Below are 12,026 nucleotides of genomic sequence, written 5' to 3'. Positions count from 1 at the left end.
GCATATATTCTATCTCACGTCAATCTAAATTATTTTTTGGTTTGTATAGAATACGTATGGTTTATTTATTCATTTTTTTTTTTTTTCCAGTGTTTACTAGACTGGTACTCGTAGCTAGTTTAAGTAGTAAAAGAGGGATGGGGTTCGGATGCTACCGAGGATTGGTTGCTGTCAAGCTATTAAAAATTATTTCTCATTTTTCGCCATAAACCTTGTTTTGCTGAGATACACGAAATCTTGAACACTGATACTACTATTGGCACCTCTTCAATATTCTTATAAAGCCCCTTTTTTTTTGGGCATTAACAGCATTTTTCACATAAAAAAATTACATAAAACTACAAATATAAAACGAATTAAACCCCAATCCATATATTTTCTTTTTGAAATTATCTCTTCATAGTTCACACCCACACATCATGAACTCCTTATTCCCAGTGTCTAATATATATTGGATTCAAATTTTTTTTTTTTCAGTTCCAAAATGATTTTGAAGTAATTAAAAGAAAATGTGCAAGTAGTTTATCAGATCTTTATTAAAAAAAATTAATAACAAACAATAAATTTTATCAAATTTATTGAATTTTCTTCACCAAGTGGGCAATTATCTTATCTCCAAGAAGATATAACCAGTAATTAAAGGCAAAATGATAAAAATCCCAATAAAGTAATTGATTGAGTGTGAAGAATTAGTAACAAAATGAAATTATGTTTGATTTTACTTAAATTTGTTTTTGTCCTTTTACGTAATTTTAAATAACAACAGAGCTATACACATGAAAATAGGGTTTCCGGTGAGTTTTCGGGAGCCCACCCAATCTTGATAGCATTTATAGCCCAAAAAAATGGTCGGTATTTTATTAATGGGCCTCAAATTTGGCCTACTCATCCAGTTTGTCGATACTCTCTCTCTCCGTTTTGTTTCTGAATGCTTTACGTACGATATTTGATCCTTTGAATTCAACACACGGACATGTACTTATAAATTTCGGGAAGAATGAAATTTTTGTATGGGAGTTCAAGAATTGGTTTTCATTTAACCATTAACTACTTACTATTAACTATTTGAGATTTACATAACCATACATTACCATGATCTGTAAGTAGTATCTTACTTAACATTATCCGCAAGTGAGATGGCATCCATTAATTAATAATAAGCCTCACTTGATATTAAAAGAATGAGAATTATTTGATAAAGGTAGTAGTTTCCTTTTTTTTATTTTTTATTTTTTACAGGTTATAAATATAACTTAGTGGCAATCAAAATTCTTTTTTCTAACTATGTGATGATGAGTTTGAATCTTAAATCTTTTATACCACTTTTAATGATTTCACTAACTGAACAAATTAGTATTCTGCGACCTTATCTTATCTTAATTATTTTTATCTTGCAGTAACTATCAAACATAAGGCCAATGTGAGTGCAGTGAAGTCAATAACAATTAACAAAGTCCCCGACATCAGAAAGAAAAAGTGTGTATCAGAATCACGAGCAATTCTTGGGTCTGACCAAATCAACATTCAATCGCCTATCTCCCTATTCTATTATTTATGCAACTGTTAAAATTACAGCGCCCAGCCTCCCTTCTAAAACAAGCCTATCAACACTTGTCAGTTTTGACTTATCTTGCCTCATCCATTTTGTGTAAAATTAGTAGTTTCTTTCCATTATTAGAAAAAAAAAAAAAAAAACTGCACCCTATTGTTATTGTTATTGCCATTGCCATTTTGCTTGCAATAATAATGATGCCCTATTACCAATGAGTCTTTGGTTTAATAAGAGAAGTCTTGCACTTACAATGTTGAGTGTAAATATTCGAGCCTCCATAAGAGCATTATAGAGGTTAGTTTCAGTACTCCCTCAATTATCAACTAATTGAGTAGAGACATTATTTTCCTTACGAAATGTAATTGGAATAAGCACTCCTCGAAGTAGGCAGCTCTCGAATATTAGAGATGATTTTAAGTATCTGGGCTATCTGGGCAAGTGCGTCAGTGAGTTAATATATGACGGTGGTCCCAGTTGTTTAATATAATTATAAATATTAGAAGTGTAATATCTGATGTAATATCAGTAATAATTTCAATATAACAGAACTCAAAAAATAATGATGCCCTGTTGTATGTATTTGTTTAAGGTGGATTACAAGTCATCAGTCGGTCGCAATCGCGAGCCATTATTTCTGATTTTTGTTAGTCTAAACATTCATCATGTTTTGATGTGTACATATATAAAGAAATTAATTTATTAATGCTTTCTTGTGGTCCATTGTGATATTATTAATTGTTTGTCATGAATGTCATAATCTTGACCTATAAAAAAATTCATTAACAATCCTCCTTTGACTTGGCTTCCCAATAACATCATCGTATAGGGATTTTAGAATCGCTGCCTTAATGCGCACCACCACACAATTATAATATTAATTTAACCCCAAAATTTCCCCTTTTTATTTTTTTAAATATAAAGTTATCAATTCACCAATTACCTCAATTTCATCACCTATATAAATCGTATACATCAATTAAGTTTGGGTATAAATAATTTGTTAGTTCGCTTTACATTTATTTCTTACTAATTTTAAAAGTTTAAGGGAGAAAAAAAATTCCGAAAGAAAGGAAGAAAAACGATAGTATTTTTTTCCCATCTTTTGGAAAATTATTTTTTTGAATAAAGTGGAGGAAAAAGCTGATCTCTCAAAAGATTTAAAATGGAATGTGAATGTGATTATGAATGAAGTGGTGGGGGTCAGCTCAGAATTCCCAACCCATGCAAGTTGGCAAGCAAGTTGATATGTGTATGTGAATTTTCAGTCTCCATTGCCTTCCTTTTAAATAACCAATAACACATGCACAATTTTTTTTTTTTAAATAATAATAATAATAACAATAATATAGTAATGGGTAAATGCAATGTTGTGTGTAAAATGAGAAGGTGCATGTTTTTTTTTTTTTGCTTTCATTCATTTTCTCATCTACTGGTCTATTTGCACTTATTAATGCCCCCTTATTTGTTGACAAATCCTGAGCCAACATCTTCTTCCTGTTGATTACTTATTTGATTTCATTATCTGTCTGCCTACAAGATTGAATAGGATGAAATGTCACCCCTCTCTCCTTTTTTTTCTTTTTGTTATATAATTAGGTGGATTGGCGTCCCATGTTTCACCTTTTTTTTTTTTTTGCTCAATTTGTAATGAGATCCAGAGCTGATGGCAGAAGCGGGGGAAAAAAGAAGATGTAATGTAATTAGTGGTGGATACTGCAATTTCATTTTATACCATGCATGCTTTCTCTTTTCATAAACTTTGGTTTCATTTCGTATAATATAACAGCATGTGGGATCTCAACAATTGAGTTTCAATTTAAATTCTAACTATAATGTATCATTTGTTTATTGGATAATAAATTTCATAACTGATAAAATATTAATTTTTACTGTCTAAATTGATGAATGTGATTTTTAGCAAGAACTTGCAGTTTAAATTTAAGAAAAATGAGTAGTATACTACATTTAGATGAGACAATTAAGCAAACAACGTCACTGATAGGTCCATCTAATCCAATTTATTTTGGATTGGCCAAATTATGAAGGTGAGAGAGAGAGAGAGAGAGAGAAAGAGAGAAAAAAACTTGAATTTTATTTATTAAACACACATGCATGTTACATGAGATTCAAACCGAAGACTTAAGTCTTAATATAACTGTTCATTATCCAGTGAAGCTTAACCTTAATCTTGGAGAAAAAAACATAGTATTACTTAAGATATAAGTGAAACTTTCCTAATTTTGCATTAAGAAAATAGCAATACGCATGAATGCTTTAGTGTGGATAAAGAATCTCGATTGGTTGGTTGGTTTTTACCAGTCTACTACTTACTTAGATTAGATCACCTTTTATCTGGGGTCAAGAATTACCTTATTATGTATGTATGTGATCTTTTTAACTCTTTGAAGTTGATATAAACAAATAAAATATGTAAGTGAAAACTTTTTTTGATATTGTCAAATCTAAAAAAGAAAGGTTGGTTCGTTACTAATCGTCAAAAGTTGGAAGAAAACTATTAAAGCAAGGGGAGATTAGATTAAAGTCGTTCAAGAAATAATTAAAAACAAACCCTAGACAACTACATTACATTAATGTGATCGCGAATTAATTTGTTTTCATTGTTGCATGGCTGGCTGGCTCTCGAAAGAAAAAAGCAAGCTAATAATAAGGAGCAGAGCAGCACTCGAAAAGCGGCAAATTAAAAAAGCAAGCTGGCAAATAGTGGTTTTTGTAAGAGAGAGATCGATCAATCAATAAAAACACCTTTGCAAGTAAGCTGATGATGGTGATGATGACGATGACAATAACAATAAAAAGCGTAACCTTTCCAAAGAAAGTGATCAGGGAACTATCACACACACATAATAGTAACCATCAATAGGCGAACTCTGCTCTGAATAGTTAGGACTCAGGAGGCAGCGTTTTTACTTTCTTTTGCTTTCACTGTTGTGTTCTTTGTTATTATTATTATTATTTGCATTTTGGTTAAATCTCGTCCAATATTTCTTGCTAAATGTTTTTTTTTCTCTTTTTTTAAACTTTAAAACAAGAAAGTTTATCGAACATAATTCGAAATAATAATATATCTTCCCAGTTTTTGAAATATAAAAAAAATTCTCCTAAAGAACATTAAGAACAACAACAACAACAACAATTTATAGAAAATTCTACTTTTTTTTATTACCACCAACCTACACACACACATATGTATATATATATACTACACGTCAATCTTTTTTTTTTTTTTTTTTGATTCACCCCGGAAAATTACAAAATACCCCGTTTTCATAATAGACAAAAATAAAAATCCTAGAAAAGAAAAGAAAAGAGAAGAAAATCTCTCTGGGAAAAAAAAGGAAAGGAAACGGATGGACAAGAAAATAAAGAAAAAAGAGACAGACGGAGACGGGGCGGAGGTGGTGGGTCTATTCCCAGCTCACAATCGCACATTCACAACCATTTGATACCCCACTAACCAGTTTCTTTTCTCTCTCTTTGTTTTTGGTAACCTAACTCGTGAGTCAGCTCAGTGAGCAACTACCGCTTTGCAGCGAGTTTCCAAGCCGAGGTGGCAATGAGCGGGCGCGTGTACCAACCGAGAGTGAGACACCCATTATTCTCCTCAACTTTATAACCGTCTCCGCCGGCGAACAGGGCCAACAACATGCTAGCTTGCTTGTACGCATTTGACCCAATGTGGGCCGGAATGAATCCGGCCGAACTGAACCTCGTTCGCCACTGAGCCAGCGTCTCGTGTCTCTCGACCCGGTCCGCTCCTTCACAGGCCACCACATTACAAATCTGATTCCCCATGTACGCCTCGGTCATAGCCTTATGATTCTCGGGACTGTTAACCGACCCCTCCAACGAGTCAAACATAGTCGAGTAGTAATGCAATGACTCTGTGAACCGGTCCAAGAAAACCGGACCGTTATGATTGGCTTCTTGCTCTGCAACTGTGAAAATATCCGGCTTAATGTTCTTAACAACAGAAAGCACTTTATCAATAGCACCCGGTTGGGCCAGCAGCTTATGCAGCTCGAACACCGAGTTGACAGCCACTGAGTCAACCTCACTTGGTTTGATTTCCAACATAGAAGCATCAAGATCGGCTAAGCTATTAGCAACGAAGCCCCTGTATTCAAACTCAACATGAATGCTTTCAGCCAGCTGAGCCAACTTCCAACCCACTTGCTGCAACTGGTCAGTGTTGTCAGCCGCCGGCGGTCCGATCCCGGTGAGACGAAAAGCCGGGGGGCCACCGGGTCGGAGAGCTAATGCTTGCATCAGAGCGGGCCACTGCATGCCCTGATTCATAGAGAAATCAATGACGTGGACTCGCCTTTTCCCGTCAAAAGCTTCAAGGATGGCTTGATTGGCAGTGAAGTGAGCGAATTTCAAATACGGGCACGTTTCGTAGAACTGCATCTCGAGAAGTTCCGAGAAGGAATGATCGATCGGGCTTTGAGGGTAAAGCCCGTAAATACGACGAGCTAGGGCTTCGGCGAAGTGAGTGGCTACTTTGCCCATGGCGCCGGCTTGGGAAACTGCCAGAAACCGAATCTGCTTGACAAATGCTTCTGCTAGAGTGAGGTTGTTCTGTTGAACGGCTTCAGCGCAAGCCATCAGGGCGTGGACGAGCCGGATTCCGTTCTCTTGGGAGTCAGCGAGGACGATCGGGCGGGTTGACTCGGGCGGGTAGAACTCAGAGGTTTTCAAGCGCTTGTTCTCTCTAGTAGTTGTTGAGGATGAGAGTGACGACGCTGATGCTGACGATAGACTCAGATAATTATTACTGCTGTTTTGAGAATTGTTAGCGCCATACATGGCCTTACCAGGAATCGCTTTCAGATCGTAGTCCGAGGTACTGGGTTCTTCCAAAACGCGCTGATGGCTAAAGTCAAGGGACGTGATTGTCGATGATTCGGCCGGAGCAATGAAGGAAGACTCGTCAAAAACGGAAGGTGCGGGCACCGGATCTAAACCCAAACCCGCGGGCATGGTGGGATTGAATTCGGTGAGCATGCTTTCGAGCCAAGTACATAAATTAGAGGGATCGTAGTGGACGGTATCAGAAGCCAAATGGTTGATACCATCCGCCTGAAAAGCACCCATAGCTTCTTCAAGCTGTTCAATCTTTTGAGCAACTTCAACCATATCCGAAGATCTCACGTTGTATCCCAAAACGGCCAGAAGCTCATCCATCCCGCCATCCGTCTGCTCTTCTTCCCACATCTTGCCTTTGCCGGACGGCCCCGCCACGCAGGATGGCGGAGGAGGAGGTGGTGGCGGTGGGTCCAGTTGGCTGTGCTCCCTCTTCATGGCCTTTTTTTTCTTATTTGATTTGGTTCGATGTAATTTTGGTGGGTGTGAGTGGCGGAGCTCAGAAAACAAAGAGAAGGCTTTAATCAAGGCTGCGAATGGGGGGAAGAATCTGAATTCTGAGCATTGGGGATTGGGGATTACTCCGTGCTAGCACTGCCACTTGAACATTACAACAGAACAAAATATAAAAAAATGTTAAAAATCCATAGACTCAGGTCAGTTGAGAGAGTGAAAATAATTAGAAGAGAGAAAGAAGAAGTAAAAAAAAAAAAAAACGCTCGTGATGTGGCGCGAGCTCCAATGAAGAGAGGGAAAGAAAGAAAAAGACACTAAAGGGCTATATATTGCCTATTACCAAGCAGCAGCTGCAACTACAACTACAGCTCAAAGCTTTTTGCAGATAAGATGCTAAATATGCAATTTTTATTATGTTGTTGGTATATAAGAGACTAAAAACGAGTAAACGGCCACTTCCTCCTTTCTTCACTTTTTAAGGTAATAATAACTTTAAGGGTGTTTTTGGTACTATAACACTGTATTATTACATTGTATAATACTATGTTAACAGGAACGAGGCCGCTATTTATGTATGCAGTTGTAGTACAAACTGTTACTGTTATTTTTTTTAAAAATTTATATGTTAATTTTATAATATAAAAAAATGATTTACTAACATACTACTCTTAAATGATAGAATATTACAATATCACGTTTTGTTATTTCAATAATATTATACTTTAGTATAATCATATTATAATATTTTAAAAATATAATATTCAATTATGAATTTTTTTTCTATTTATTAATGTCAAATATAACTTTTTAATTTAAAAATTAGTATTTTAGTAAATTATAAAAGATTAAAATAAATTAAAATGATTTTATGTAATGAAAGTGAAATAACGTATTATTATCTATTTATTAAATATTTAATTTAATTATTATCTTATATTATTATTTAAATTAAAATTTTTATTTGAATATGAATTAATATTTAATAAATTTAAATTTATTATGCTTTATTAAATAATAAAAGTTAAATGATTATATGTTAAATGCAATAAAAAAATTATAACCAGACATAAGAATAATGTTTTAATGTAATGCAAATTACCAAAACGCGCCCTAAGTGCAGTATTTTTTTTTTTTTTAATATTTCAAGCTGAATTTAGTTTCAGTTCATGCCTCTTAAAAATATTCCCAATTCCCGTCTACGGCTCTTTGGTTTTTATTTTTTGTTTTTTTTTTTAAATTTTCTCGAGTAAATTGAGGTTGCAGGTATAGTCTTTATAGGTTAAATCTAGGATGTTATAGGTTAGGCTTCAGTTTCTGAAAAAAATAGGAGTATAAATTCCACGGCAGGAGTATGAACATGGATCGGTCATTAATTGGAGTAGGTTTTTGATTCATGGTTTCAAATTTCAACATCTAATCCTACTTTTGAGTTTTTTTTTTTAAAGAAAAAATAAATCTAATTTTCAATTGAAAATAGAAATTCAATAATAACAAATAATAATAATGAACCGGTTGGTTCCTTTAATTTAATTTGTAGATAGGTCGGTCGGTCCACGGAAAATTTAAGAATGATGTTGCTGAGTCTAGGGATGATAATTTTTTCCGATGGGATGTAATTTATTTGGGACGGAATTGAGACATATTTTTGTCCTATAAAAAAATTTAGGGACGAGATTGAGACATTTTTTTATCTCAATTACATATGCAGGACGGGAGTGGGATTGAAAAATTCCGTCCCATCCCGTCTCATTACCGATTAAGAATAAAAATTTTTCCAATTGGGATGGGATCCCGCAGGATCCCATCTCTTTTGGGATGAGATTGAGACATATTTTTGTCCCAAAAAAAATATAGTAACGAGATTGGGATGTTTTTTCATCCCATTTGCATATACGGAATGTGACTGAGATTGGTAAATCTCATCACATCCCGTCCCATTGCCAACCCTACTGCTTGAGTCGCAATTGCTATCGTCAAGCGTTGGTCAGTGACAAAGTAATTTTAATCATTGATCTACAATGAAAGAAAATTTTTTGGTATGAGATATTTATAAATTTGAATAGATATGATAACAAATATTCTAACTGCTAATTTAACATAAAAGGATGCTGAAATTAAGTTGCCTTTAGGGGCTACATCGACCGCCCCGGACGGTTGACAATTAGAGGTTGCGGACGAGGGCTCGAGGTGGTCACTCGTGACTCGTGAGTATCTTTCTACTTTAATAGTTCAAAATAATAAATATTATGAGAACATTTATATATTGGGATGCTTTTTCAGACTTCAAAAAATGGGAAGAGTGAAAAATGGGCGTTACCATATCAAGTTTATGAAAGGCGAATTTAAATAATGATATGCCTTGGTGTTTAATTCAGAAATGAAATCATTGATTGTCACCGGAGGGAGAAGCACATTCAAAGAATCTGTTGTCCCAACATGGATTGGCAATTCATGAAGACTTGCCGTAATTGAATTTCCATATCAATAAATTCTACACATAATTGGAAGCCCAAGGCCCACAATAATTAAGAAAATTTCCCACAAGAGAAATAGGAATAAAAAGAAAAAAAAAAAGAAAATTAGATCATTATATTCATTAATCCATAGAAGAGTAATGATAGACATTTTAAATTTTGTTGTAAATGATGTGATAAGTAATGTAATATTCATTTAAGCGGGTGATGATTTTTCACTATGAGAAATATATTTTTTTAAATATTACATTTGAAGAATTGAATAGAAACAAAAATCTTACCTATTTAACAAAATGGTTGTCCCTTGTTGTTATTCAAATTCGGTGATCACAATTTAAAAGTGTATATAAATTCTTGGTTCGTCATAATTTAAAAAGAGATTATCAATTTCTTTCATTAAATTTTATATATACTATCTACTACTTTATTGTTTTTATAATAGGCAATAATCTTTTAGTACCACAATTTTTAGATATTACCATTATTTTTAAATACATTTTTATCATTTTAAATATATTTTCATTCGTATTTATTATAAATTAAATATGTGAAAATTACACAACAAAGACTATTGAAAGAAACTCAAATCTAATTCCTAAAATTAGATAAAGGGAAACTGTGCATATACGACTTAAAATACAGAGATAATTCATGATATATATTCATTTCTATCATTTTCATTTTCCTTTTTAATTTTAAGAAAATTATCAATCATCCACAATTCCACATGAATTTTATCTCATTATAAAAAATACTATAAAGTTTGAATTCGTTAAATTATCTACTTAATATAAATAATTTGCATCAATCATCTACAAAAAGACAGAATTTTATTTTAATTAGTTTATTTTTATTTTGTCATTTTGAGTAGATAGTTGATACATATTTACATATTGTGAATAATAGGTGAACAATTTAAATTTTTATAACATTTTTTTCAACATGATAATATTTAAGTGGATGGCTGATAATTTTGTTAAATTTTATTTCAAAATACTATATATATATATATATATATATATATATATACACACACAAACACAACTTTTAATCTAATGATTAAAAGAAATAAAACATCCATTTCATTTTAACGCGCTTTTTTTTTCTCGCTAAAATTAAAATGTTACAGAAATTAGCATGTGCACGTGGCGCGTGGATGCATCTTTGTAAAGGACTAATCAAAAGTCGGACCTGCCCTACATGAAGGAGACCAATTGACAAATACTACTCCGCCGTTAACGTCAGCCACTCCACAGGCCACAGCCATCCATCCGTCAAATGGCCCCCCGGTAAAAACATAACGGCGTTAGTAACGGGCTTTTGCCTCCTGATGTTCCACCATTACAATTTACATGACTTTTTTCCCGCACAAAATTGGGGCCCACCTCGGATTTAGTTAATATTTCTTTATTGTTTTTCTCAGTGAACGAATAACTGTGATGATGAACAGGCAGCCAGGCATTAGGCCCCGCAGGTGAACTGACACCACCACGACGCCACGTGAACCGTACACGTGGTAACGGGCCCCGCTTCTGAGGAGATGAGTAAAGTTTTGCGTTAGCTGTTCACTACTGCCACCGGTGCTACTGCGTTTACTGAGTGGCTAGGGCAGAGTCGGACCCACCGTCACCACGTGATCGTTACACGTGTTGACGCGACCGTCTGGCGATGGGGCCCGCCCCCAAGGGAGATCATTCCCGATGTTTTGGGTCCTGCACTCCTGCTGAGACTTATTTTGAGAGCCGACTCTTGAGATTCTTGGGCGCCCCAATTAGGCGATTTCTGTGCTTTAATTTTGTTTTATTTTATTTGAAAGGAGATTCGAGTGATTTATAAGAAAATAAATATTTTTACATTAAAACTCACACAAAATTATTACTTTTAAAACGCTGCTATTTGAATTACAGTAAGAAAGAAAGAAGATATAAATACAAGTAACGTGGGGAGGGCTAGCTACGTTACGGCTGCTGTAAGGTGACAGCCTCCCAAGTATAATTTATGCTACGATAATATAGAATACAAAAAGATAATATTATATATGTTACTGTATCAACCTTGCTGTCTTACTACTGTTTATATAACATTTTCTTTAATTTTATCGACAGATTCGTAATGTAACTTTTATATATTTTTTTTCAACATTAATTTACTAGTTTAAATTAAAAACAAATGGAATAAAATCAATCTCCAGTATTAAAGCACATTTGGGAACTTAGAGTCTTCCCCATTTGACAGCTAAATTATTCCAAAAAGATTGCAACTCTCGTATAATGTTTTGCTTAAAAAAATTGATGACATAGATACACATGCATTGTCATGTTACGTTTTAATTTTTTTAATCCTTTGTAAATTATATGTTTTTGTTCTTTAACTTATCATATTTGATCATTTATTTTCTTTAATTAACATGAATTTTCTTAATAATGTATTGAGAATTTGTCATCATAACAAAATAATTTGTTATTGATTGTTTTATTTATTTGGTCACATCACTCTCATGCACCACCATACAATTATTATTTTTCAAGATAATTTGTCATTTGTCAAACTTGATCAATTATACTTTAAAACATTCATATAAAACAATCAACCAACAAACATGTAATAAAATAATTTTGGCACGTAATTTTCGTAAACATCGTTTGTTGAATATTTGACGT

At 33.8% G+C, this 12,026-nt stretch overlaps 1 protein-coding gene across 1 annotated transcript; it reads right to left on the bottom strand.

The window, feature by feature from the left end:
* Window positions 1-5,054: 5,054 nt before the first annotated feature.
* Window positions 5,055-7,294, bottom strand: LOC102614400 (DELLA protein GAIP-B). The gene has a single exon (XM_006469132.4). The coding sequence runs from the start codon at window positions 6,872-6,874 to the stop codon at window positions 5,090-5,092; it is 1,785 nt and encodes a 594-aa protein (XP_006469195.1). The 5' UTR covers window positions 6,875-7,294; the 3' UTR covers window positions 5,055-5,089.
* Between the last annotated feature and the right edge of the window lie 4,732 nt (window positions 7,295-12,026).

Source organism: Citrus sinensis, chromosome 2 (genome assembly GCF_022201045.2).
Source record: "Citrus sinensis cultivar Valencia sweet orange chromosome 2, DVS_A1.0, whole genome shotgun sequence".
NCBI classification, from domain to species: domain Eukaryota; kingdom Viridiplantae; phylum Streptophyta; class Magnoliopsida; order Sapindales; family Rutaceae; genus Citrus; species Citrus sinensis.
The sequence above is the reverse complement of the archived record's forward strand: the minus strand, read 5'-3'. Positions and strand labels throughout refer to the sequence as shown.

Coding starts and splice junctions, on each gene's coding strand:
- LOC102614400 (XM_006469132.4), bottom strand. CDS start 6,874: ATGAAGAGGGAGCACAGCCAACTGGACCCACCGCCACCACCTCCTCCT.